The sequence below is a fragment of the Arvicola amphibius genome, chromosome 5 (genome assembly GCF_903992535.2).
Source record: "Arvicola amphibius chromosome 5, mArvAmp1.2, whole genome shotgun sequence".
Taxonomy (NCBI): domain Eukaryota; kingdom Metazoa; phylum Chordata; class Mammalia; order Rodentia; family Cricetidae; genus Arvicola; species Arvicola amphibius.
Window position 1 is genome coordinate 56,069,143 of NC_052051.1, and position 27,519 is coordinate 56,096,661.

The following is a 27,519-nucleotide window of genomic DNA, read 5'->3' on the forward strand; positions in this document are numbered from 1 at the left end:
TCCTGCCCTGTCATAGCTTTATCATATGTGTGCATGTGTATTTGTCCTTTGTTTCCTAGAATCCCCTAGTCCGGACCCAAGTCAGACATAGCACCCTTTTTTCTCCAGCACCTTTTCCTCTACTTCTGACTTCTTGGTGATTAGAAGGATAACAGAAATGCCCTTGGTGTTAAGTATAAATGATTTCACAGAACATTTCTCTCGGCAAATACAAATTACAGGCTGCTTCAGCTCTGTACCCACAAAAAGATGTGGCACATAACACACTTAAAATAGCACGTTCATTCTTTGAAACTGATTCAATTTTGAGAAAATGATAAACTTCTCCATGGCTATTCTCCCAAATGACATCCTATAGAACACGCTATAATGGCAGCTAGAAATCTCTTCTTACACTGTAGGCTGGGAAGAGACAGCTTCTCCTCCCGAGAAGCTGAGCACCATAACCAGGAATGCTGGCACACGCTTACTCTACCGAAAGAAGCAGATGGATCTCTGAGTTCATAGCTAGCTTGATCTACGTCTTGAGTTCCATACCATCCAGGGCTACACAGTAAGACTCTGCCTCATAAATAAGTAAATAAGTAAATTAATAAGGAATTCAGCATCATGACAGGTTTTTTTCACAGTGCTTTTAAAAAAATTTATTTATTTATTATATATACAATATTCTGTCTGTGTGTCTGCCTGCAGGCCAGAAGAGGGCATCAGATCTCATTTCAGATGGTTGTGAGCCACCATGTGGTTGCTGGGAATTGAACTTAGGACCTTTGGAAGAGCAGCCAGTGCTCTTAACCTCTGAGCCATCCCTCCAGCTCATTTTTTTTCTATGAGACAAGAAAGAAAGTATACTGGATCTGACTTGGAATTTAATGTTAAGGGGTCACAGATGATGAGCCCCAGATGAACATCTCTGTGTCACAGGCCCACACAGAAGTAATGGATAACTGCAAACTGATACTCTAAGCATAAATCCAAGAGAGGGAGACACTATATTATTTCAAATTTAGGACTCTTGAGTTACATAAAATTGATATAAAACAGATAAAAGTCAACCAAATTCTTTTGTTTTAATTGACAATTAATTTATTGATGGATTGAGGAATACAATTTTAATGGGACAATAAGGCACAACTGTGGATTAAAACAGTTTGCTACACAGCCAAGGGGGGGCATAATCTTAGAAACTTTAAATATGTAAATCAAGAAGCCTCTGAAGTACTTCTCAGATCAGTATCACACAATTCTTCCTTTTTATACAATTCTTATATTACATCATTTGATCACAAAGTCAGACAGATATTTCATAAAGAATTCCCCAATTCATGTAGACTCCAGCCATCCACCCTAGCCACTCCCCTGCATCACCTTTACCCATTCCTTTTGCAGTGTTTTTGTTTGAGTTAATAGCAATTTTTTTCCTAAAGAACTGTTTATACATCTTGGATAGCCTTCCAAAGCAAAGAAGCAAGCAAGCGAGCAACAGCAGAGAAAGCCAGCCAAGAGCAGATTTACAGACACAGGACAGAAGCAGCCTGATTCAGTGAGGTCTAAACCACGCTGACATTGGCCCAAAAGTTGAGCTGGGTCACTCAACAATCTCTAATATCACGTCAGTTGGTGTCACCAGGGCCAGGCCTAATGCTCGGAAGGGATCTGCAGTGGTCTGCACAAGGAGCTGGACGGTCATGTGATTGAGGACGTTCATGAGACAATACATTCACTGCTTCATAAACTGACTGCACAGCTGCCAGCATTAAAATTTGCCAAGTAGAAAATTCATTCGGATTTTTGTGCAAAACATTAAGACACTGAGGACAATCTAATTCTTCTAATTCTTTAGGACTGAGATGAGTCAGGCACTTCCACAACACTTGTCTTTCTGTTTGGAAATATGAAGAGTCTTCCAGTGTACAGAACACTGAGGCATAGCCCATGCTGCAGGGTGAATGTGGGCAGCTCTCCGGGGTGCCTAGCCCCTTTAGAAAACTACAAGAAGGCCCCCTACTGTACTGTCATAACGGCCACTCTATTGGCGACAAGTTCCCAAAAAGAAGCAAACTGGCAGGCATAAGACTAATTCTGAATGTCAACACTGTACTCAGAAAAGAGGCCATATAAATATGTTGAAAATAAAAAGCCAGAGGTAGAGAGACCTGGGGAAACCACCTAGGAGACATGGCTCTACAAGCCTCACCGTGACGCCTCCTTTCAGGAACATCTCTGTTCATAAGCCCTGTGACGAGAGCAGTGCAGGAGTTGTACTGGCTGACGAAAAGCTCCCGGACAGCAGTGCCCCAAAGACACATCCAGGAGAAGGTAGATATAAACCACCAGACCACTCACTATCCTGCCAATCAGAGACATATTTGACAGCAGAGCCTGGAGTCTAGCAGAACACAGGGAATCTGGATGAAAAGGAGGAAGGCTCAAAGACCAATGGAGAGAAGGCTGGGTGACAGGGAAGTAGGAAGTAAAGGACAGGAAAAGGAGGCTCGATGAAGGAAAGGCAGCACGGGTATGGTCTCCATCCAGTGGGAGCTTTGCTTGCTGGTTCTTGATATGAGTCCCTATCTCATTTCCTCAGACAGGATGGATGCATGGGATTCAGCAGCAAAACAGGGGAAGATGATACTTACAATAGAGACCTGGTGGCTGCATACTGAACAGAAATAGACTGAGGGTACCATTCTGAACGCCCTGTTTATACACCAAAGGCAAGTCTGTGTGGACAGGAGAGACTTCGGGTTGTCATGCAAGAGCAGTAGTTTTATGGGAAAAGGGAATAACAGGATGGGGGTGGGGCAGACAGACAGAAGGAAGTTCCAGTTCTTAAATACTAGAAAGCAAGAATAATTTGGTCCCTGTCCTTTAGTGAAGAAACCGGATGCTCATTTTCTGTTCTACATCCACCTTCTCCAGAACCTGGAGTTGAAAATCAAAAAAAAAAAAAAATTATCATGAAGATTATGAGCATTCTGAGCACCCTTCTTCCTCTTATGCAACAGGATTTAACTTAATACCAAATGATAAGGGAAAAGGCTCAAAAAGGCACACCCCTCCCTGAGGTTGCACAGGGCGCTAACGGGTGCCAGGTGCCGGGAAGAGACATTTTCTTCAGTAGTATAGCCTTTCATAAGTTCCCCATGTTCCTTTAAGTAACCCCAATTAAACTCTTATCTTCATGTTCATGTTCAAAAAGACATGAACAAAAAAGAAGATAAGTTGAGAAAAATAAGGGAATCAGCAAGCAAGGGGATAAAATGAATACGATCAAAAATATATATGTATAAAATATTGTAATAAAACCCACTGTAAATAATAAATATATGCTAATAAAAAGAACTTGAAAGGAAAAAAATCAGGTGGTGGTGGACAGACCTTAACAAACTCTGTAAAGGATATGGCACTGTCCCCATCCTGGTCAGCCTCCTGGATGGTCCTGTCAGCAATGCTGCCCAGCTGCTCGTCTGAGATGTTCACTCCAACCATCATTCGCAGTACCTGCAAGACCGAGAGTCTTAAAGGAGACTTGAGAAAAAGCCGCCTCAACTCTCCTTTCCTTTGATTCCTTCAAATTTACCAGCTAGAGAAGTGAAATCCTTAGCTTCTTATCTAGGCCATTCTAAAAAAGGAAGCGACTGAACTCCAGCAAAGTCACGAAGTGTCTTCGCCATATGGACAGAAACAGATACCTTCTGCTTAGACTACAGGCATGATGTCTGCTGGCACAACAGCCATAATGGGGCTGTGAGATACATCACATGCATTATAAATTCCATACCAGAACTGAGCTGAAGTTGGGAGACTCAGATACTGTGAAACCCAGACAATCTATCCCTGGTGTACTGCACCGGGCAAAATAGTTTTTTACTGAAGTCAGTCAGTTTGGTGGGCTATTCTGGAATCCAAAAGCAGTCCTCCATGGGCGGGGGAATTAAGCCTTTATTATAGGCTATAGCACATAACTCTCCCTGAAGACTACTTGGGAGGCTGATGTGGGACAATTACAAGTTGAGTCCAGTTTGGGTGAACTTAGTGAAGATCTTTCAAAAAATGGGGGTGTTGCCAGGCGCACACCTTTAATCCCAGCACTCAGGAGGCAGAGTGCAAGGCCAGCATGGTCTACAGAGAGAGTTCCAGGACAGCCAAGGCTGTTTACACAGAGAAACCCTGTCTTGGAAAAACAAAAACAAATAAACAATTATAATAAAAAATGAGGGTGTCTGAGATAGTACTCAGTGGGAGAATGCTTACCTAGTAAACACAAGGCCCCGTACCATACATATGCAAACATGGTACCTTAAACAAGTAACTTCAATGTCCTCTTGCCTAATGGCTCACAGGCCTTTCTTTCTCTACTCCTTTACATCTTCTGGAAATATTAAATTGCATGAGCAGTGGGTTTCTATTTTTTACCAACTATTTTTGTTGAGGTGGGGAGTAAAGGAGGATTACTTTTTAGACAGACTTGCTGCTCAGGCTGGCCTTAATTGCCTCGACTCCAGCAATCTTCCTTAGCTTGTCAAGTAGCTATTACCAATTATATATGCTACCTTAAATAGCTATCAACCAATTCTTTTGTTCTGTTTTCTCAAGACAGGGGGTATCAACCAATTCTTAAAAGCCAAAAGTTTTGTTGGGTGGTGGTGATACATGCCTTTAAACATTCTAAAGGCAGAAGCAGATGGATCTCTGCGAGTTCGAAGCCAACCTGATCTGCAGAGCAAGTTCCACAACAGCCAAGGCTACACAGAGAAACTCTGTCTCAAAAAAAACAAACAAAACCCCTACAAGCTGTGGCTCAGTTATTGCACTGGCTGCTCTTCCAGAGGAAGAGGGGATTTCATGACCAGCACCCACATGGTGGCTCACAACTGTCTCTAATTCTAGTTCTAGGGGATACAATGCTCTCTTCTGTCCTCCCTGATAACCAGTAATGGACATGGGTTAACTCGGCAGATGGTGACAACAGTCCCTTAACTCTGATACCAAGTCTACAGAAAGACTAAACAGAATTTACTTCAGAGTCCTTGGGATTAAATTATTGCTATCAAGCTGATCTGTTAATAAATGCCCTAGCCGCACTGTGTATTCCCCTCTGTCACTCAGCCCCACAGAGACAGTCAGGTGTTCAGTGGTGGCAACTGCCATCCATGAAGACTTAGTGACCCATTTCCAGGGTTTCCAGGCCTTCTCTGCTTTTTATCTGCAACAGGATTCTCTCCAAGGCAGGGACTAAATGAATGGTTACTAAAAAGAAAGAACTGCTGCCCATGACAGTAAAGCCAGGGTCCCAAAGACACACTGTTCCGAAACTGGTCTCCCCCTTACCTGTAACAGCTCATCACGGGAGATCTTGTCATCTTTATCCAAATCATACAGTCTGAAAGCAACTGGGAGGAAAACACAAGAAGTCAGTGGGCAATCTGCAGTGCTTTGTCCTTTCTCAAGGAGCTGAGCAAACAAAGGACAGTAGACAGAAGACTGACATCCAATATATAGAACTTACGTCAGAATTCAGATCCTACTCTTCCTTAGGAAAGAACTGGAATGCTTTTTCTTTTTGCTTGAGACAGAATTCTCATGTAGCTGAAGCTGGCCTTAAGCTTGATTCTCAGCTACAGCTTGAACTTTTGAACTTTCTATCTCCACTTCCTAAGTGCCCAGCAAGACCCAGAGTTTTTAATAAAATCAACAAGACTCTGATGCCTGTATATCCCCACCCTACCGTCCAGAGCTGGAGTTATGAGTGTGCACAGTATACCTGACTTGTCATTCAAGTGGGGCTCATGAACTCCAGTCCTTGGATGGTGCAGCAAGTGCCCTTGGCCCGTCATCTCTCAGTCCCCGCCCCGCCTTTCTTATGGCTCTCTCTTTAACAATACATAAGCCTTTTACTTTTTTTTTTCTTTTGGTCTCTCTATAGTTTTGGAGCCTGCCCTGGAACTCGCTCTGTAGACCAGGCTGGCCTTGAACTCACAGAGACCCACCTGTCTCTGACTCCCACCCAAATGCTGGGATTAAAGGCGTGAGCCCCATCGCCCAGCCCATAAGCCTTTCAGAAAGCAGGCTTATGTCAATCTAAGAGAGAGAATGCAGAAGAGTAAAATCTCTTCAGGCTTCTGCCATGCTGGTGAAGGCCTACTGTGCCAACAGTGTTTGAGAACACTAGGTGATTTTGCAGGAGTAAGAGATGAATTTACTGGAGAAGGGATTATTACATAACCCAATTCAGGTGGATTTTAAACTACTTCAAGAAAGCTATTTCAGGCTATTTATTATGTCTTTTGAGTTAGGGGCTTGCTCTAGAGCTTACACTGGCCTGAAACTATGCGGCCCAGGCTGGCCTCTAATCCACAGCAATCTTCCTGCTTCAGCCTATGGGCCTGACCTACCATGCCTGGTCTGCCAAGTTAGGTATAGTGATACACCCTATAACCCCAGAACTTGAGAGGTAAAAACAAGAGGATCAGGGATATATAGACAACCTCAGGTACACAGAGTGTTCCAGGCCAACCTAGGCTACACGAGACCCTGTCTCAAAAGCAAAAATAAAATAAATGGGAGCTGAACTCAGGTCCTCTGGAAGAACAGCAAATACTCTTTTTTTTTTTTTTTTTTTTTTTTTTTTTTTCGAGACAGGGTTTCCCTGTAGTTCCTAGAGGCTGTCCTGGAACTAGCTCTTGTAGACCAGGCTGGCCTCGAACTCAGAGATCCGCCTGCCTCTGCCTCCCGAGTGCTGGGATTAAAGGCGTGCGCCACCACCGCCCGGCTCAGCAAATACTCTTAACAGTGTGTGTGTGTGTGTGTGTGTGTGTGTGTGTGTTCATTCAGATACTGAGGAAAGCACACGTCAGAGAATAACATGCAAGAGTTGGTTCTCTTTCTACCACATGAGCTCTGGAATCTGATCTTGGGTCATCAGGATTGGTGCAGGTGTCTTTACCCACTGAATCATTTCTTTGACTCCTTTCTGTTTTGAAACAGGAACTCATTATATAGACCAGGCTGGCCTCAAATTCAGAGATCTGCCTGCTATTACAAAAGGCATGTTCTACCATACCTTGCAGGTTCCAGGCTCTTTTTTTTTTTTTTTTTTTTTTTAATGATTTTTGTTTTGTTTTTCAGACAAAGTCTGGATACGTTGCCCATACTGACTTTGAATTTGTGAACCTCCAGCCTCAGTCTCCAAGGATTTGGAATAACAGGTATACATGGTTATGACTTGGTGATTTTTTTCTGTGTGTGTAGCTAAAAAAAAATGTAAGAAAATTTGCAATATTAACTATTTTAAGATTATAATTCATTACTGTTAATTATACTCATATTGTTGTGAACCAATGGGAAGGAGATCTTTATAAATTTCTTTTTTATTTTGTTTTTTGAAACAAAGTTTCTCTTTGTAGCCCTGCCTGTCCTGAAACTAACTCTGTAGATCAGAATGGTCTTGAACCCAGATTCACCTGCTTCAGCCTGAAGGTATGTGTCACCACTGTCCAGCCAAGATCATATTTTTGTTTTTTGTTTTTTTTGAGACAGGGTTTCTCTGTGTAACCGTCCTGGCTGTCGAAGAACTCACTTTGTAGACCAGGTTGGTTTTACAGAGATCCTCCTGCCTCTGCCTTCCAAGTGCTAGGTTTAAAGGCATGCACTACCACTGCCGGGCCTGTGCACTGGTGTTTTGCCTGCATGTATGTTTGTGTGAGGGTGTCATATCCCCTACAACTGGAATTACAGACAGTTATGAGCTGTCATGTGGGTGCTGGGAATTGAGCCTGGGTCCTTCGGAAGAACATTCTGTGCTCTTAAATGCTGAGCCGTATCTCCAGCCCCCAGAAGCATTGTTTTTGATTAAAAAGAAAAGTTTATTTATTTAACATGTATGAGTTTTTGTCTCCAAGTTTGTCTGTGCACCATGCACATGTCTGGTACCCAAAAATGTCAGAAGAGGCTCTTGGATTTCTCTGGGACCGGAGTTACAAAAGGTTGTGAGCAGCCCTGTAGGTGCTCATAATGGAACATGGAATGTTTCTTTGCAAGAATAGTTATTGCTTTTTGCTTGTTTGTTTTTCAAGGCAGGATTTCTCTCTGTAGCTTTGGCTATCCTGTAACTCACTCTCTAAACCAGGCTGGCCTCAAAATCACAGAGATCCACCTGCATGAGTGCTGGGATCAAAGGTGTTTGCCATCACTGCATGGCACAGCTAGTGTTTCTAACCTGTGAGCCATATCTTCAGCTTCTGATAAATATTTTGTTTTTGTTTTGTTCTGTTTTTTTTTTTTTTTTTTTAAAAGAGATTCTCAATAGTGTATGGTGGTACATACCTTTAATGCTAACATTTTTCTTTTTTCTTTATTCTTTTTCGAGACAGGGTTTCTCTATGTATAGCCCTGGTTGTCCTGGAACTTGCTTTGTAGACTAGGCTGGCCTCGAATTTTCTGAGATCCACTTGTCTCTGCATCTCAAGTGCTAGGATTAAAGGCGTGTGACATCACCACCTGGATAATCCTAACATTTGGGAGGCAGAGACAGGCAGGCCTCTGTTGAGTCTGAGGCCAGCCTGGACTATATATTGAATTATAGGCCAGTCAAGGCTACACAGTGAGACCCTGCCTTAAAAAAAAAGAGAAGAGGGAGAGAGAGATCAGTGTTGATACATAGACAATACTGTTTCAGGAGAAGCTACAGTTTCCTCTTCAAGAACAGAGGTTCTTGTGGAATATCCTTTCCAGCCCCTGGGTCCACGGCCAAAGGAATATGTGACTGTGTAAAGAAAAATTTATTTTCTTCTCAAAATGTCTCCTGGGCAGGCACCTGTGACTCTGAGTGCCACACAAATGGGTTATGTTTCATACGGATATATAGCTGGGTTCTCGGTTGATCACTTGTGCCCCTCAACAATTTAAGGTTTAGGATTGTTCTTTGACCAAATACCACATCCTGTTATTTAATGTTTTTATTAAAACATGACACAACTTACATCAGCAGGCCCACACTCAAGAAAACAATAACTACCAAGTGGTAGTAGTGGGACTTGGTGGCTCCCGGCTTTAATCCAGCGCTCAGGAGGCAGAGGCAGGCAGATCTCTGGGAGTTCAAGGCCAGCCTGGTCTACAAGAGCTAGTTCCAGGACAGGCTCCAACGCTACAGAGAAACCCTGTCTCAAAAAGCAAAAAACAAAGAAGAATGAGTACATAAGTAGTTTAAAGTAAAAGGAAATGTTAAACCATGTGTACTTTCCTAGATTCCAAACTACAACTGACTTCTCCAGGTATTCATTAACTCCTGGTCTCAAGTCAGTATTAAGACCAGGTAGGCATATACTAGAAATATGCTAAAACATTAATCAAAGCTGGACACAGTGGTGCTCAGGAGGCAGTGGGGAAGACAGTCCTATGTTTGAGACTTGCCTTGATTACACACTGAGTTCCAGACCAGCCTGGACTACATATGAGATTCTGGTTAGAGAACAAGTAAAAATAATGTAATAAATAAAAACACCAACAACCCACAGCGAGAAGGCTTTGCATGAACCAAACAATACTTGGTACTAAGGGAGAAAATGTGGCTTCTAGTGTAGTCTATAATATACATGAGGATTATTCACATAATTCTGTTGTCTGTATCCAGCTTTGCTTCTATTGAAATTTTATGCCATTTGTCAAGCACCATAATGCTATGGTAAAGCTCAACAGTATTTTAGCACTTTTGTTCAAAAATCTTCCCTGGCCTAAAGAACAAGATTCACTTCAGTGATTCTCAAACTGAGCCATAAATGCCAACAAAAGGGAACACATATTCCTCCCAAGAAGACGAGCAAAGGCCAACAGCCACCAACTAGAACTTAATGAGGCATTTGTCAAATATACAAAATGCAGAATTATGTAATCTAACTTATTTGTATTTGTTCTAATATTTAAAAGCCTCTAGTAGCTTTAAATCATCATGGGCTCCATTTAATCTGTGGCTTCACAAACTCCTCGGCTCCACCATGCATTCTTTCAAGGCAGGGTTGGGCTCAATTAGTTTCATATAATTTCAATATCAACTTGTGTTGAAAGAAAGTAGACATTCGCGGGGCGGTGGTGGCGCACGCCTTTAATCCCAGCACTCGGGAGGCAGAGGCAGGCGGATCTCTGTGAGTTCGAGACCAGCCTGGTCTACAAGAGCTAGCTCCAGGACAGGCTCTAAAGCTGCAGAGAAACCCTGTCTCGAAAAACCAAAAAAAAAAAAAAAAAAAAAAAAGAAAGAAAGAAAGTAGACATTCAACTTCAACTTCCTGGAAAAGTGTCGTAAGATATTGGGCGACAGTCCATGAACTAACAGGGGCAGAGGGAAACCTAGTAAGATATTGGGTGATAGTCCATGAACTAACAAGGGCAGGAGGAAACCTAGTAAGATATTGGGCGATAGTCCATGAACTAACAGGGGCAGAAGGAAACCTAATAAGTATCTAAAGAAAGGAGGCAAGAGGTAACAGGCAAAGAAAATTAAACATTGCCTCTATTACTGGAACTTTAGTCAAATCCATAATCTACTAACAGAAGAGATGGAGGACCAACATAATCTCTCATAGGCAGTGCCAAGGGCTTGATCCCATACTCCCCGTTGTCATTCTAGTACCTTCTAGAGTGCCTGGTGTACAAGAGATAATGAATTATAATAGTGGTAACACTTACTGAATATATACAGTACCAGTATATACAAGGTACTGTTTGAAGTACTTGACATATATTAATTTTATAAGAGGAAGAAGAATCTCTCAGTGGGGACTACAGATGTGGCTCAGCAGTAAAAGTATTTGTCTGGCACACTTTATGCCTTGGGCTCTATTATAACCCCTCAAAAGTAAGGTGTGGTGCTACACGCCAGTAATCTCAGCACATGGGAGGTGAAAATAATGGAAGAAGGAATTCAAACCAGCCTTAGCTACATAGTAAGTTTGAGGCTAGCCTAAGAAACATATGTTCCATCTCTAACAGCACCAAAATCAATGAATGAGCTATGAAAATGATCTATAAAATCCCTTAATAATCTCATTTTCCACAAGAGAAAACTGCAGCCCAAAGATCTCAGGTAACCTGTCCAAAGTCTCATGGGCAAAAAATGGTAAACCAGGAATTCCCACTCAGCTTATCTCCACCGTCTGACCACTTAGCACTCTGCTTTTATAAAGCGACAGAGTAAACGAGCTCACAGATGATACGTTAAGCCACACAACTGATGCTCCTTACAGTGCAGTTTGTTGCTTCGGCTGTTGAGTGGTTCAGGTCCATTCACATCTTTACTCTTTTCGTTATCCTCAATGGGTCGGAAATGGGCCAAAGTTCTCATGAATCCTCGAAAGTTTACCTGGTCCTCTCTATTGGGAAACAGAACAGATCACCATGTCAATCCAGGTGGGCTCAGAAATTCAGGGGCGCTGATGCTGAGAGGCCTCAGCAGGTAAAGCTATTTCCTGCTAAGTCTGATGATTGAGTTTAATCCTCAGAACCCACACAGTGGAGAGAACTGATTCCTGGAAGTTGTCCTCTGACCTCCATGTATGCATGCCTGTAACGTGTGCGCACACGCACACACACACGCATGCACAGACATGCACAGAGAGACAGAGAGATAGAGATAAAAAATAAAATAGCAATAACACAAAGAAAATTTTAAAATTGAATAAGTGAATTTTTTAACGGTTATAGGGTGACCCATGTGACTTGTTTACTTAAGACAATCATATCAGTCTCAGGCGGCCTGCTTCCTAGAGCTACCCCAAAAAATTCTGCCAGGCATAGTGACACATACCTTTAATTTTAGCATTTGGAGACAGAGACAGGTAGATCTCTATAAATTCAAGGCTTGCCTGATCTACATAGTTCCAGGTCAGCCAAATCTATACAGTGCAAGAACCTGTATCAAAAAAACAAAAACAAAACAAACTCCCAGTCTTAGCTGGATAACCTTAGCATTTAGGAGGCGGCAGTAGGAGAATTCTGAATTTGAGTTCATTTTGTACCGCAAAAGGGACCATGTTTCAAAAAGAAAATAGAGGGTTAAAAAAAAAAAGCCTCTGGTCTCTTAGTGTAAATGTCTCTAAGTGTCAGGTAGACACAGTTTGGAGACCTACTAATGGGAGAGATCAAGGGAAGGCTAGCTCAAAAGGGTAAGCTTTGTTTCCTTCATCGAGCCACACTCCTCATGGAAGCTCTGAACAACCAAGTAATATGGATTAACACTTGACCATGTGCCTGGGGCATGAGGGTAATGCTATTAGCACAATGTCTATGTGACAGAATAAAACACCTATGTTCTACTATCAAATTTTAATCTGAACAAAAGAAAACAAAACAAAAAAGAAAAGAAAAATTCTTCCTTTTTAAGACAATAAAATACAAGCCATGTCTGATAAGAACAGGAAGCAGTGGCACAGGCTGTGTATGCCTGGCCACAGAGGCCACGATACTCTTAGCAGCAGACCAGAGAAGGTGGTGGGTAGTGACCAAAGTCAGAGCAAATACAGCTTTGCTTTTCAAAACAGACTTACAGGGCTGGTGAGAGGACTCAGTGGGGGCAGGCTCTTTCCAAGCCTTGGTGATCTAAGTTCATTCCCCAGAATCCAACTGGTGCAGAGGAAAACTGACTCCTGAAAGTTGTCCTTTAATTTACATACACACAAAATAAATACATGCTTTAAAAAAGAAGAGGAGGAGGAGAAGGAGGAGGAAAAGAAGTAGTAGTAGTAGAAGAGGAAACTGATGGTGACTAAGGAACTCTGAAAAAGAAGCTGACAAAATGACTGTAGAGAATTTATTTGACGTTGCAAACGGTTTATGTATAAAGTACTTCTGTGTAAAACGTGTCTGGACGGGGTGCAATGCTCTGCAGGCTCGCAAAGAACACGTGACTGGTTCAGGTGGCAAGGAAGGCAAAGTGAAGAGCAGAAGACTGTTTAGATTCAACAGGACTCTGAATTGAGTGCATCTTGGTCTGACTGGATTCCTGTCACCCTTTCTGATCTAACTGGTCTTGAATTTTATTACTTGATTTAAAGAAAAAAGCAAAATTTTTCTGTTTATGGGTATTTTGCTGGCATGTATGACTACGGACCATGTGTTTATCAGCTAGTTTTTGTTTGTTTGTTTTTCGAGACAGGGTTTCTTCTGTGTAACAGCCCTAGCTGTCCTAGAAATAGCTCTGTAGAGCAGGCTGGCCTTGAACTCCACAGAGATCTGCTCATGTCTGCCTCCCAAGTGCTGGGATAAAGGGTGTGCATCATCACCATCCAGATCCTGGCTAGTTTTTATAGCAACTTGATGTAGACTAGAGTCATTTAGGAAGAAAAATCCCAGACTGGCCTGTAGGCATGCCTTCGAGGTATGTTTAAAATTAGTGACTGACATGGGAAGGCCCAGTACATTGTGGGTGGTGCTACCCTGGGCCCATGGTCCTGGCTAGCATAAGAAAACAGGCTGAATGAAGCTCAATGGTGGTTCATGTCTTTGGAGGCAAAGGCAGGCAGATCTCTGAGCTCTATGCCAGCCTACACACAGTTTCAGGACAGCAGGAATATACAGACAGACTCTCTCTTGGGGTGATGAGAAAGAAAGAAAGAAAGAAAACAGGCTGAGTAAGCCATAAGAGCAAGCTATAGGTGTGTGTGTGTGTGTGTGTGTGTGTATAGCTATATATAGCTATGTACACACATGCACACATACATACACACATATATATGTATACATAATAAATCTTTAAAAAACCTCTATCTCAAAATAAAAGAGTAACATTAAAAAAGATTAAGTTTTAGAAGGGATGACTTCTAAGCAAACAAATACTGAATGAAGCATTCAGAGGTAAATGAATGCAATTTACCGTCAAAAAGTTAAAAAAATAGAGTATGTGAACACACACACATTTCTGTAATATGTAATGTGAAAAAGACTATGTATACATGTATTATATGCCTGTGTTTATGTATATATGATCTCATAAATATCAGCAGGAGAGGACCAAGGAAAGGAGAGAGAAAAGAAGGGAGAAGGGAGGGTATTTATGAGAACGTGGGTAGAGGGCTAGGGAAATGGCTTAGTGGTAAAGCATTTGTCTAGCATACATCAATACATATGCTTGATCCTCAGCACCACCACCAAAAAAAAAAAGCAGGTATGGAACAGCAAGAGCAGCAAGAGCATACTTTTAATACCAGAACTCAGGAGGTAGAGGTGTGCAGAACTCTGTGAGTTTGAGGCTAGCCTGGTCTATACAATGAAAGCTCCCATCTCAAAAACAAAGGAAACAACCAGAAATAGCTTGGAGGGGAGGCGGTATCAAGGGAGGAGCAAATGACCACAAATGCGGAGGTCCTGTCTAACACTTTAACAGCAGTAATGTGTTGTGTGCTGCAAATTATGTGCTAGACTTCAACTTTTAACATTAAAAAATGTAAAACAGGGAGCTGCATAGATGACCAAATGGTTAAGAGCTCTTGTGTTTCTTGCAGAGGACCAGGTTTGATTCCCAGCACCAACATGACAGCTCACATCCATCTACAATTCCTGTTCCAGCAGATCTAATACTCTCTGATAGCGCTATACAGGTGGTGTACACACACGCACGCATGCACGCACGCACACACGCACAAGTAATACAAGAAAAAAATCAAGGAGGGTGGAACAAGAGATAATCTAGATATGAAAATTAGGGATGTACAATTTAACTCTGAATAACCATAATCTAAAATGACAACTATCATTATTCTACATTAGCAATTAATGGAGGCCAGACAACAAAAGAAGGAGCCAAACCCAAGGGCTGTCCAACCACAGCCATTCCAACTCACCCCTCTGAAAAGAAGGCATTGATGATCCGGTCTCCCAGTGGGTTAATGGCAAGTTCTGGAATCCTCTGGAAATCTTCCCGGCTGCCAAGAGAATCACCTTAATCTAGAGACCACTGGCCTCTGACATGAACTTCTTAAAGCCAACAGAGTACAACCTAGTAAGAATACTGCCTCCTGCCGGGCGGTGGTGGCGCACGCCTTTAATCCCAGCACTCGGGAGGCAGAGGCAGGCGGGTCTCTGAGTTCGAGGCCAGCCTGGTCTACAAGAGCTAGTTCCAGGACAGACTCTAGAAACTACAGGGAAACCCTGTCTCGAAAAACCAAAAAAAAAAAAAAAAAAAAAAAAAAAAAAGAATACTGCCTCCTGAAATTACTTCTGAGGCACATTATACAAGTAATTAGAATATCTGCCAAGTGGGTTTTGTACCAACTCAGATGTGAATGAAGCTAGATTTAATCTTGCTACATTCCAGTAAGTTCAGCAAACAAGTCATATCAATAAACCAAACAATGAGCAAATAGTTAAGTTGTTCCTTAGTAAATGATTTCTTGAACATTACCATTTTGTAGTTGTTAATTGGCCCTGAGAACAGCAAACAGACACAATCATCTACCACAGAGCTTGAATGGAGAAGCAGGCAGCTGGAGGAACCTGAAGACACTTGCTTGGGAAGAGCTAAATCACCTATGAAATGCAAGAATTTCTATCCTTTTTTTTTTGGTTTTCAAGACAGGGTTTCTCTGTGTAACAGCTCTGGCTGTCCTGAAACTCACTGTACAGATCAGACCAGCCTCGAACTCAGAGATCCACCTGTCTCTCAAGTGCTGGGGTTAAAGGTGTGCGCCACCATCACCCAGAAAGATGCAAGAAATTCTTGAGATGTTTCCATTCAAGAAAAGAACTACAGGGTATGGTGATATTTTTTGTCTGTGCTCTAAAAAATAAAGTTTGCCTGAAGACCAGAGAGAAGAGCTAGCCACTAGTTAACCATAGAGGTCTGGAGGTCTGAACAGACAAGACAGGAAATGATATGGCTGGATGGAGAGAAGTATATACGGTGGGAGGAGACAGGTGCTCAGCCCTTTTTCAGCTGAGGAGTTAGAAAGGTAAGAGTGGGCTGTGGCTTGCTCCTTTGTCTCTCTGATCTTTCAGCATTTACCCCAATATCTGGCTCTGGGTTTTTTTTGTTTTTTAAATTTATTTATTATGTATACAGTATTCTCAGTATTCTGTCTGCATGTACGTCTGCAGGCCAGAAGAGGGCACCAGATCTCATTACAGATGGTTGTGAGCCACCATGTGGTTGCTGGGAATTGAACTCAGGATCTTCGGAAGAGCAAGCATAGCTCGTAACCACTGAGCCATCTCTCCAGCCCTGGCTCTGGATTTTTATTATTAAGACCAATTAGAACTCATGCAACAACAGGGCATAGTGGATCACACCTATGGTCTCAGAACTTGGAAGCCAGCCTGAGCTATATGAGTTCTAGCACACTTTGAACTACAGAGCAAGACTCTCCCATGGTTTCCCAAGAAACAAAGAGAGGCGGGGGGGGGGGGGGGAAGGGAAGGAGGGAGGGAGAGAGGGAGGGAAGGAGGGAGGGAAGGAGGGAAAGAAAGAAAGAAAGAAAGAAAGAAAGAAAGAAAGAAAGAAAGAAAGAGGAAATAACTCTTTCAAGCATGAGACCCGTTAAAGATTTAACCTTGAACGTGGTAAGAGCAATCAGCCTCACATAACATAGAGGCTATGATGACATTTATTACACATACATCCTGCGCAGATCTACTGCTCCAACTTGATATAGTATCACACCCTTTTTCATGCCATATTTTATCTGTGCCCTTGTAGAGCTGAGGAAACTGAATTAGAGATGCAAAGTAACTTGCCCTCATCACAACTAAAGGGCAGAAGTAGTTTAAATCTAAGACTTTAAGTCAAAAATTTTTTTTGTAAGAAAGATCCTCACTTTTTAATATTTATTTTATTTATTATGTACACAATATTCTGTCTGTGTGTCTGCCTGCAGGCCAGAAGAGGGCACCAGACCCTATTACAGATGGTTGTGAGCCACCATGTGGTTGCCAGGAATTGAACTCAGGACCTTTGGAAGAGCAGGCAATGCTCTTAACCACTGAGCCATCTCTCCAGCCCCCTCACACATTGTTTCTTAATTATTATTATTACAGCAAGGTAGCTGAGTACCAGCCTGAACACATGAGTTTCCTGCCTCAGCCTCTGAGTACTGGGATTACAGGCATGTGTTACCACATTCAGCCCATAGGACTAGAACAGTAGCCACCTAAACTTATAGGGAGTTTGGAAGAGAGCAGCAAAAGTCTAGCCATGAATTAGCATCACTGGTCTGGCTTATTTAATTCCTCGGTGGACCAATAATCTGTAGACACCATGGCCCAAGTGGTCCTTGCCCTCAAATGCAAGACACTTAGTGTGCCTACCCTTGGGATAAAGACAGCTGCTAGGGAGTTCCTGGTTTTGGGGGGGAAAGGAAGTACTCACCTGAGAGTCCCATTCTCCCCTTTGTCCAGGCTGGTGAACCGGCTGTATAGGCGCGTGATCTGACTGTGGGAAACTAAAGAGCACAAAATTAGTACCAATTGAAGAAGTAGACATGCATTTACACTACACCCACAACCCACCACATGCTTTAGTGTGGGGTTTAGGAGGGGCAGCGAAGCTTTTCTAGAATGTCAAAACAGCAAATTAAAAAAAAAAAAAAAAAGAGGAGGAGGAGCTGCAAAAGAAACTAAATCAAAAGCAATGAAAACTGGCTCTAAAAATGAAGTATAGGCGGCCAGGCAGTGGTAGCAAAGGCCTTTAATCCCAGCACTCGGGAGGCAGAGGCAGGTGGATCTCTGTGAGTCCAAGTCCAGCCTGGTCTACAAGAGCTAGTTCCGGAACAGCCATGGATACAGAGAAACCCTGTCTTAAAACTTTCCCCACCTCCCCCATCCCACCCCTGCCACCAGAAGAAGAAGAATGAAGAGGAGGAAGAGGAGGAGGAGAATTATAGAATTTCTTTTTTTAAAAAAGTGTTGGAGGCAAAGACTACAGGTCAGTTGCAGAGTATCTGCTAATAGTATGATCCCTAACACACACACACACACACACACACACACACACACACACACCACTCCAAGTGAAATAAAGTTAAAGGATAAAAACCAATCCAACTCAAACCTATTAGTTAGCTTGGCTCTTCAGACTGCAATTTCTAAGTAGATAACGTTGAAGTAAATACTGGGGGCACATCAAACAATTTTGTTTTTAAAGTCTGGTTTCCTTCTGTACCAAGCATCTACAATGTCACCTCTTCTTCAGGACTTCATCAGGTGACAGACCACCACAACCTGGAATCGGCTTGTTTGCTGTGACCAGATGACATCTACAAGAGAAGGCAGTGCTCCTCATCTTGTCTGACTCCAGGACAGCTAAGAGCAGTTTGTAACTGCAGACGCCCAACACAACAGTGGGAACACATTGCTGGGAAACAGTCTTCTAGCAGACTGTGGAGAGGGGAGAAAGCAGTGACCACAGGCCAAAAGACTACAGCCCCAGTAGGTTACAGTTTCAGACTTTGTCTCAGCTGCACCCCTTAGGCAATAAGGGTTAAGGGAAGTGTGGTTCTGTGGTTGTCCTCCTGGAGCTCAAGCAACAACACTGGACTCACTGTGTTAGGAACAATGAAACAAAGTAAACAAGGCAGGGGGTGAAACAGGAAGTGAATGATGGGGCAGAGAGGAGAGGAGAGGGCACACCAGGGCAGCTGTGACCTTCTTGGCATTAGCTTCCTCTTTGACATGGAGCTGGGAGAACTAAGGTGTGCAGAGAGCAGAGGAGGAGGCAACCGGCTCCCCTCCATCAGGGGTACGGCTGCTGAAAGCTTCAGGTGGGGACTCTGTTGCCAGGCAGCCAGGCTGGCAGATTCTAAGTCCATTCATGGCGCCACACTGGTTAAGTGAGCGGGGCACACACTCAGGACAGCCAGGTAGACAGATTCTAATTCCATTCACGGCTCCACAGGGGGTAAGTGAGCGGGAATGTGAGGAGCTGATGAAAGGAAAAGGCTTGGCAAGGCGCCTGGCGTTCGGAAAGCACACCGAGTTAACTATTAGTATCACCTCCGCATCCCTTCAGGAGCGCCTGAAGGGACAGTTTATACTGCTATGCTAACTTCGCTCCACTTTCTTGACCATGCCAGGCACAGCTGCTTTCTTTAGGAATCTGATCAATTTTTCCAGGCCTGGCATCTGGCCTCAAAGGCTACTCTTTTAATAAATTCCTTTGTTGAGCAAAACTAAGCCAGTTAAAGAATAACTATATTTCCCAAAAAGTTTGGAAAAAGAAATCTGTTTACCATCTCAACATTTTTTCCATTTTATTAATTTTCCATCTAATATCATTTGTGTACTTAAATCTGATAGCTTAATTTTCTTTTTTTAATAATTTATTTATTTTTATGTTATGTACATTGGTGTTTTGCCTGTATGTATGTCTCTATGAGGATGTCAGGTTCCTTGGAACAGGAGTTACAGACAGTTGTTAGCTGCCATATAGGTGCTGGGAATAGAAGCTGGGTCCTCTGGAAGAGCAACCAGTGCTCTTAACTACTGACCATCTCTTCAGTTCCATAATAGCTTAATTTTCAATTAGTAGCTCATGACCTTTCACATTGATGTTGAGTATTTTTAAAATGTTTATTTTTTTATTATGTTTCTAGGTCTGTGCAAGTGAGTGCTGATGCCCTCAAAATCCAGAGGAATTGGAGCCCCTAGACTAGAGCTACAGGTGGTTGTGAGCTGCCCAACATGGATGCTAGGAACCAAACTCAAGGCCTTCTGGAAGAGCAGGATGCATTCATCCATGGAACCATCTTTTCCATCCTGGTTTTGCACAATTTTCTCTGTGTGTAGTATGTATGATATGTGTGGTGTGTGTGAGTGCATGTATTCATGCACACACATGCAGAAGCCAGAACGGTTCTCCAGGAACTGAACTGGAAGCTCACCACTACGGCCAGACTGGCTGGTTGACTGTGGAACTCTAGGCAGTTACAGACATGCCTGCCTCTCCATGTGGCTGGGGACTTGCACCTGAGGTCCTGTTCGCAGAGCAAGTGCTCTTACCCACTGGGCTCTTCTCTAGCCTCTGAGGAGTTTTAAGTAATTATAATGTTTAGTTTGCTAGGTAAGATTTTAGTGTTCAGAGTCTCTCTCACATTTCAGATTATTGGTTAATATAAAAAAAATCAAATTACATTAACATATCAGTTTAGGGTATTTTATATTTACACATTATTTTAACATTATACACATGATAAAATGTAAATGGAACAAACATGCAATGTGATTTTCCTAACACCCAAGCCCCCAATCTCCCATGCCAGGACCATAAATTAAGGCAAATGTCACAATCTAATACAACTCCTAAAACTAATAAATGAATTATTAGATATTTATTACAGAAGAACATAAACGGAGCCATCTTGTTCTATGTATGTTTTTTAAAAACTCCTTTGGTAAGGACTTGTGTCATTACACTCCATTTTTTATGAAGAAAATCAATTTACAGCTTTTGGAAGTCATAATTTGCTGATCTATACATAATAAGCATGCACTTAAAAGTAGCTTTACAAATGTAAGAAACTGCTATCTTCCAGGACAAACTCACCCATATGGAAATCAATGGCAAAACATACAACCAAATGTCAACTATTAACATTCTCAGTATGCGCATATCTGAACCTATCACTTATATTTTGAATATGTTATGATGATAAAATTAAACACAGCTTTGTAAATATCAAGGTGCTAACTCAGAAGGCAAAGGCAGGCGATCTCTGAGATTGAGGCCTGGTTCACAGAGGGAGTTCCTGGACGGCCAAGGCCACACAGAGAAACCCGTCTCAACGAGCAAGGGTGCTAAATGCCTTGGGACAAAGAATATAAAGGAACCTCCAAAGTAAAGTGACCTTAAACTCACTCTAGGCTAGGCTTGAATTGCAGCCCTGCCTCCGTCCCCACAGTGTTAGTATTACACACATGGACCATCACACTGGCTTCATCTACCTTTAAAAGAGCTACACAATCCACGTGCATGAAAGTATTAGAACTGCCAGGAATAAAGGCAGGACATGTGTCCAGTAAAACCAAACTCACTGAAGGGGCTAAACTAACCAGACAGATACCTAAAACCTCTAACATTCAGGAGGTAGCAGTTCCCTTAGACTATGACTACGAATATGCCCCAATGAAGCTGCAGTCACTCTGCTGATGAACAAGTGATTATTTTATACCTTGCTCACCCCGAGTTCAGAGCTTTCTATCATTTCTGCCTCGTGTCCAGAGAAGAAAGGTAGTCCACGGACACAAAAGCACCACGGTGGTCGGCAAGGGGAAGCATGAAGGTTGGAGAGTGGCATCACTCTGCCATCATCTGACCCACATGAAGACGACACGTGGGGACTGCGGAGATGAGCCTGCACCCTCACCAGGCCTCCTTACCTTCCACAGCCCGACGTTTCTCCGACAGAAGGACGTCAAGATCTAACCTAATCTCTTAAGAATTAAGAGACCACTGGGCAGTGGTGGCGCACGCCTTTACTCCCAGCACTCTGGGAGGCAGAGACTGTCAAATCTGAGTTTGAGGCCGCCTGATCTACAATGCGAGTTCCAGAACAGTCAGGAACACAGAGAAACCCTATCTTGAAAACCAAAAGGGTATTTTCTAAAATAAGCAGGGGATGGACCTCAGTAGAAGTGCTTCAGGGCATGCTCAAGGAATGGCTTCCAAGTCCAGTCCAACAAAAGAACAAAGTGAACCAACCAAACAAACAAAATGTATCTCCTCAGAACAGGGCAAACTTTAGTATTACTGACCAGCAGGTAATAAAAAGTCACTATTAACTTTCTTAGGAACGATGACAGATGACAGCACCGTGGTTAACAAGTTACATGTTTCCTCTTCCTGTTACAAAACACGAAAGTAATTAAGGGTAAAGTACTGTGAGTTCAATGCCAGCTTGACTAAAGAGTTCCAGGTCAACCAGGGTTACACAGTAAGACCCTGTCTCAAAACAAAAACAAAAACAAACCAAACATCAGGGCTGGAGGTAGAACTCAATGGTACATCCCTTTCTAAGCATGCATAAAAGCCAGGCTCTAGGTTCAATCCCTTACACCGAAAGAAATAAAGAGGTTAATGAACAGAAAATGACATATAAAGCAAACACAGCAAAACTGTAACAACATGTACTAAATAAGAACAAGTATGGGGACAGGGCAGTGGTGGCTAGCATACAGCTTTAATCCTAGCACCCAGGAAGCAGAGGCAGGTGGATCTCTGAGTTCAAGACCAGCCTGGTCTACAGAGCAAGTTCTAAGACAGCCAGAAACCCTGTCTTGAAAAACAAAACAATAAGAACGAGTATTGGGCATCATTTACTGTCAACTTTTCAGTATATTTTAAAGTTTATAGTACAAAATCTGAACATCTGAGTTTTTTGTTTTGTTCAGGTGGTTGTTACTCCTGCTGTTTTGTTTGAGACTGTAAGATTTATTTATTTCTTTTTAAGAGTGTTTTGCCAGAATGTATGTATGGGTAGCATGTGTGAGATTAGTGCTAACAGAAACCCAAAAAGGGAGTTACAGATAATAGTGAGTTGACATGTGGGTGCAGAGAACCAATTTGGGTCCTCTGTAAGAATGGCGAGCACTCTTAATTGCTGAGCCACCTCTCCGACCCTCTTTTATTTTAAAAATTAGAGTTATGTATATGTATGCACACACATGTTCACATGCATTTGTGCCACAGTCCACACATGACGGGCAAAGGATAACTTGGCAGAGTTTCCACCATGTGGGTCCTAGGAATCAAAACTGGGACATCAGGGTTGCTGGCAAGCACCTTTACCAGAGGAGCGAAAGACAGTATCTTGCTATGGAGTCTAGTCTGGCCTTGAACTCAGAACCCTAGTTTACAGGCATAAAATAAGCTACCACAGCTGGTATGAATTCTAATCTTTTGAATCTGATTTGTTCAGGCCAGGTCACGATACGTGACATACAACCTCAGGTATCTGCTCACGTTCCTCCGTAATAGTATTTACTGCAGGTTAACATGTGTATTACTATTTTGTAGCATAGTATTTTTCTGCTTAAACTCAAAAGACAGCTTCTATCTCTGCAGCTGCTCCTAGGGGCAGTGAATGTCTATGTAAACTTCAAGTAGTCTGTGCTCTGAGCCCCTTCCTCATTCATAAGGCTCTACTCCTTCAGAGTTCTGATCTCTACCTTGACACACAGCTCTCCCTACCCCTTTCTAGCCAGAAAGAGGAATTCTGGGAAAAAGTAGAAGAGCACAAAACTTTACAAATTATTCCCAATCTGCTATAAGGTAGTATCTGTGCATTTCCAACTCAGTAAGACGAAACAGGACACAGGAGAATCCTCTGCCCACACAGAATCTTCTGACAATGTGGGGTGACAGGGAGAGGACAGGACGGGGCCCCAGAAGGAGGCAGGAGCACCCAGAAGCTCAGCTTCAAGAAATGTTCTCAAGCAGCTGCCTCTGTCGGGGTTGTCCTCCGCTGGAACTAGAGAGACCCACCCCCTTCATACACTACACCCTTCCAAACAAACAAAACCTCACCGGTCTGTCCAACTCACTTCCTACCCTGTTCAACACCCTGCCCATACCCACATGACACACACCAGAGGGCAGAAACTAAAAATAACCAATCTGCATTCACCACTATTTAGCTGGAATGAACCTTTGCTCAAAGTTAAGCTTTTTGGCAATCCATAGCCAGGCTGTTCCTCTGGATAAGTGAACTAAGGGTCATTACAGAAACTTCTGTACTGACCAATTCAGTAAGAGACAAGACAGAAACACCATTACCTCCCTCCAATGACATCATTCATGCAAATGTACTGACTTATAAAAATGCAGAAATGTGAAAAAAAAAGTGATAGAACAAAAGCTAAATATAGCAGGTGTTTTACAACGACAAAGGTTTTTCTGTTTTTTTTTTTTTTTTGTTTTGTTTTTTGTTTTTTGTTTTTTTTTCTTTTTGAGACAGGGTCTCACTATGTAGCCCTGGTTGGCCTGGAACTTGGAGATCCACCTGCTTCTGCCTCCACATCTGGTTTTTTTTTTTTTTTTTTTTTTTTTTTTTTGCTTGTTTTTCAAAACAGGGTTTTTCTGTGTAGTCCTGGCTGGCTTGGAACTTACTCTGTAGACCAGACAAGCTTTGTACTCAGAGATACACCTGCCTCTGCCTCCCGAGTGCTGGGATTAAAGGCATTCTGTGGAGTTGACACACTTGTAATCCCAGTACTTGGGAGGTTGAAGCAATAGGTTCTTAAATTTGAGGATAGTCTGGGCTACAAGAGAACCTGTTAAAGGAAAAAAGATAAAGAAGAAAAGGATCGGGCGGTGGTGGCGCACGGCTTTAATCCCAGCACTTGGGAGGCAGAGACAGGCGGATCTCTGTGAGTTCGAGACCAGTCTGGTCTACAAGAGCGAGTTCCAGGGCAGGCTCCAAAGCTACAGAGGAACCCTGTCTTGAAAAACAAACAAACAAAAAAACAAAAAAAACAAAAAAAAAAGAAAAGGAAAAAAAAAGAAAAGGAAACAAGCCTCTGCTAAGGGTGCAAACTAGATAAACTCACAACTCAGCCCCGAGGGTATAGAGAGTATTGACCCAGTAGCTGATGGGCTAACAGTTGCTGGGACACAGAGACACTCTAGGTTAATTTATACAAAATGAATCCATTTTTGTATCAAGATCCTATTCCTAAACTCAAGGCCAGCTTGTTACTTTCTTCCCTAAATTCTGAAGGTGGGTGCTGCAAGATTTGGGCTTCCTTATGTCCTGGCGCCAATCATAACTCTCTTTGGCTTATGTCCCCAGCCAGGTTGTGGGTGTCTTCTGCCACCATCTGCTCTGAACACCTATTAAAATACTAAACAGACACTGCAAAGTTTCAGTAAGTGTATATGTTTCATTAGGGCCTTCCCAGTCAATACATACACCGGCTTTGGGGACAATCGTTCTCATACTTGAATCACTCTTGGGTGACCAGGATAATAGTTCTTCCATGATGACTTGGGGTTTGTCCATGAGTCACAAGGTAAAATAACTCAGCCCTACAGCCAGGACTTATGAAAAAAAACTGGAATGACATTACTGTACCATTTACTATGAAGCAAAACAGCTTTCCCTCAGTTGGCATGATGGCTCTTCTTATAATCCCAGTACCCAGGAAGCTGAGGCAGAAGGACTACCATGAGTTTGAAATTAGCCTGGGCTATGTAGAGAAACTTTTTTTGTTTGTTTTGTCTTGTCTCTAAAGACAGGGTTTCCCTGTGTAGTCCTAGCTGTATTGGAGTTTGTTATGTAGACCAGGCTGGCCTTGAACTCAAGAGATCCACCTGTTTCTGCTGCAATTAAAGATATGCATCACCAGACCCTGTTTATGTAGTAGATTCTAAGTAAGTCTGGGTTACAGAATAAGACCTGTGTCAAAAAAACAAAGGACAGGGTGCTGGAGAGATGGCTCAGAGGTTAAGAGCATTGCCTGCTCTTCCAAAGGTTCTGAGTTCAATTCCCAGCAACCACATGGTGGCTCACAACCATCTGTAATGGGGTATGGTGCCCTCTTCTGGCCTGCAGGCATACACACAGACAGAATATTGTATACATAATAAATAAATAAGTGTTAAAAAAAAAAAAAAAAAAAACAAAGGACAACAAAACAATAGCTTGTGCCATACTCATACACTTCCTCGTGACGTGACTCTTTAAACACAGATGCTTTAACTTGGCTGTCATCCTAGATGTAAAGAAGTCATTATGTTTCCAAGTGTGATCACAGGTCATGGCCACAAAATGTAGTAAAATGCTTGCTAAATCCAGTTGCCTGTATTTCTGCCATGGAATCAGAATAAGTCACGAAATATCCATAAAGGTGAGTAGTCAAATAAAAGTTATAAAAAGCTAAGTGATTTCTGTCATTCAATTGAAACTGAGAAAAGGATCACCTTGGTTAAGTAGATGGGTCAGCATGGTTAAAGATCTCGGTAAAGCTTAGCTGCTGTACATGTCAGCAGGGTATGGGAAATCAATGCAGCGGGAGGTGGGCTAGGTGAGTCTTCCAGCTTGAACACTTTAGGAAGCTGAACTTGTCAGTCAGCCAGGACAACTTTTAATTTATCCGAGTACTCCATTCCTAGAGAATTCTGTAGTTCGCCCAGTGATCCCTAGGCACTACTTTCATGGTGTTACTTGCCGCTCACGTTATTATCAAAGACAAGTATCGTGAAGACACAGCTTACAAAACTCCAGAGTCCAAAGGATCACCGAGAAAGCGTGGTAGCGATACAACTGTATCATACATTATCAAGGGCTTTTCATAGCTATGGTGTTCTCAGTGTTTCTGAATTCCTAAAGCCCTGTTGCTCCTTCTTTCAGGCTAACAAGGAAGAACCTAGAGCATATATGTATATGTGTGTGTGTATATATATATATGTGTGTGTGTATGTATATATATATATATATATATATACACACACACACACACACATATATATATATTTTTAAATCTGTTCCTGGTACAAACTCACTGATTTTGGAGTACATACAGTTTCAATATCAACTGCATAAAATACAGCAACATGGCAGAAATCAATATGTATGAAAACAGGACAAATGTCCTCATTGTAGCATTAAAAATCTGGTCACTATACCCGTGCCTTTTCTCCAACGGTTCAGATGAAAAAGTCTCAGGTTTTCGGACTCCTGATTGCTTACAAGTCTGCAGTCCCCGGTCACTAGCCTTACTATATGATCTTTTTTTCTGAGTTCATTCTCCCCTGCGTGTGATTTTAATAGTTTTAGGTCCTTACTGAGAAACCTCACTGGAATGTATTACGTTTTCTTCAGGAACCATTCAGGTTTCCTGGATTTGCTCCTCCTTTACCTACTGTTCAGGTTGCCTCTGTGAGAGGAACGTTAAAGAAAGAAAATTCGCGGACTTGAGAGGGCAAGAGTGGAGGGGTGGTGTCTGTGCTCCGCGGCTGGATCGAGATTTCGGGCTTCTGAGGCAAGACAGCACCGGAGGGGCCACATCCCGGCTCCGGGAAGCTACAGATGAACGCACAGGTCCTCTAGCCCTCGGTTACCCAAAGCACCGGACGCTGCGCGGGACCCTCCCAACAAAGTCACCGCACCCAGATCAAGACCTCAGCGACGATCGTCCTCAGTACCGAGGCCGGCCGGGGACGCCCGGCCGCCTTCCCACCCCACACCCCCCACCCCGAACTCACAGCCAGTCTCCTTCTTGATCTCCTCGAGCTCTTCGTCCCGCAGTAACGTGGAGGCCCGAGACCCCATCACCGTTGGTGGCGGGTGCTCCTCCGGGAGCGGCAGCGCCAGAAGCTACGGCGGCGAGAGGGAAGGAGGGAGGGAAGGGCCAGGGGTCAAGAAGGGAGAGGGCACTGTTTCTACTGCGGCCCGGGGAGGGAAACCAGGGGTGGCGGGCGGGGGAGGGCAGCCCGACCCCAGCCAATCAGGAGCGAGGCCGCGCCCTGCGCAGGCGCCAACGTCAGAGCTTGGCGCTCGAGCCCGGAATGAATCAGCCCGGCGGCTGCGGGAGTCCACAGGGAGA

At 42.9% G+C, this 27,519-nt stretch overlaps 1 protein-coding gene across 1 annotated transcript; it reads right to left on the minus strand.

Annotated features, from left to right (window-relative positions):
- Window positions 1-1,051: 1,051 nt before the first annotated feature.
- On the minus strand, window positions 1,052-27,383 carry Chp1 (calcineurin like EF-hand protein 1). Its single transcript, XM_038329506.1, has 7 exons — window positions 27,179-27,383; window positions 17,351-17,423; window positions 14,832-14,912; window positions 11,239-11,366; window positions 5,335-5,396; window positions 3,382-3,504; window positions 1,052-2,925 (listed from the first exon to the last, which is right to left on the minus strand). Exons 1-7 carry the CDS (start codon window positions 27,243-27,245, stop codon window positions 2,872-2,874), a joined length of 588 nt encoding a protein of 195 aa, XP_038185434.1. The 5' UTR covers window positions 27,246-27,383; the 3' UTR covers window positions 1,052-2,871.
- Between the last annotated feature and the right edge of the window lie 136 nt (window positions 27,384-27,519).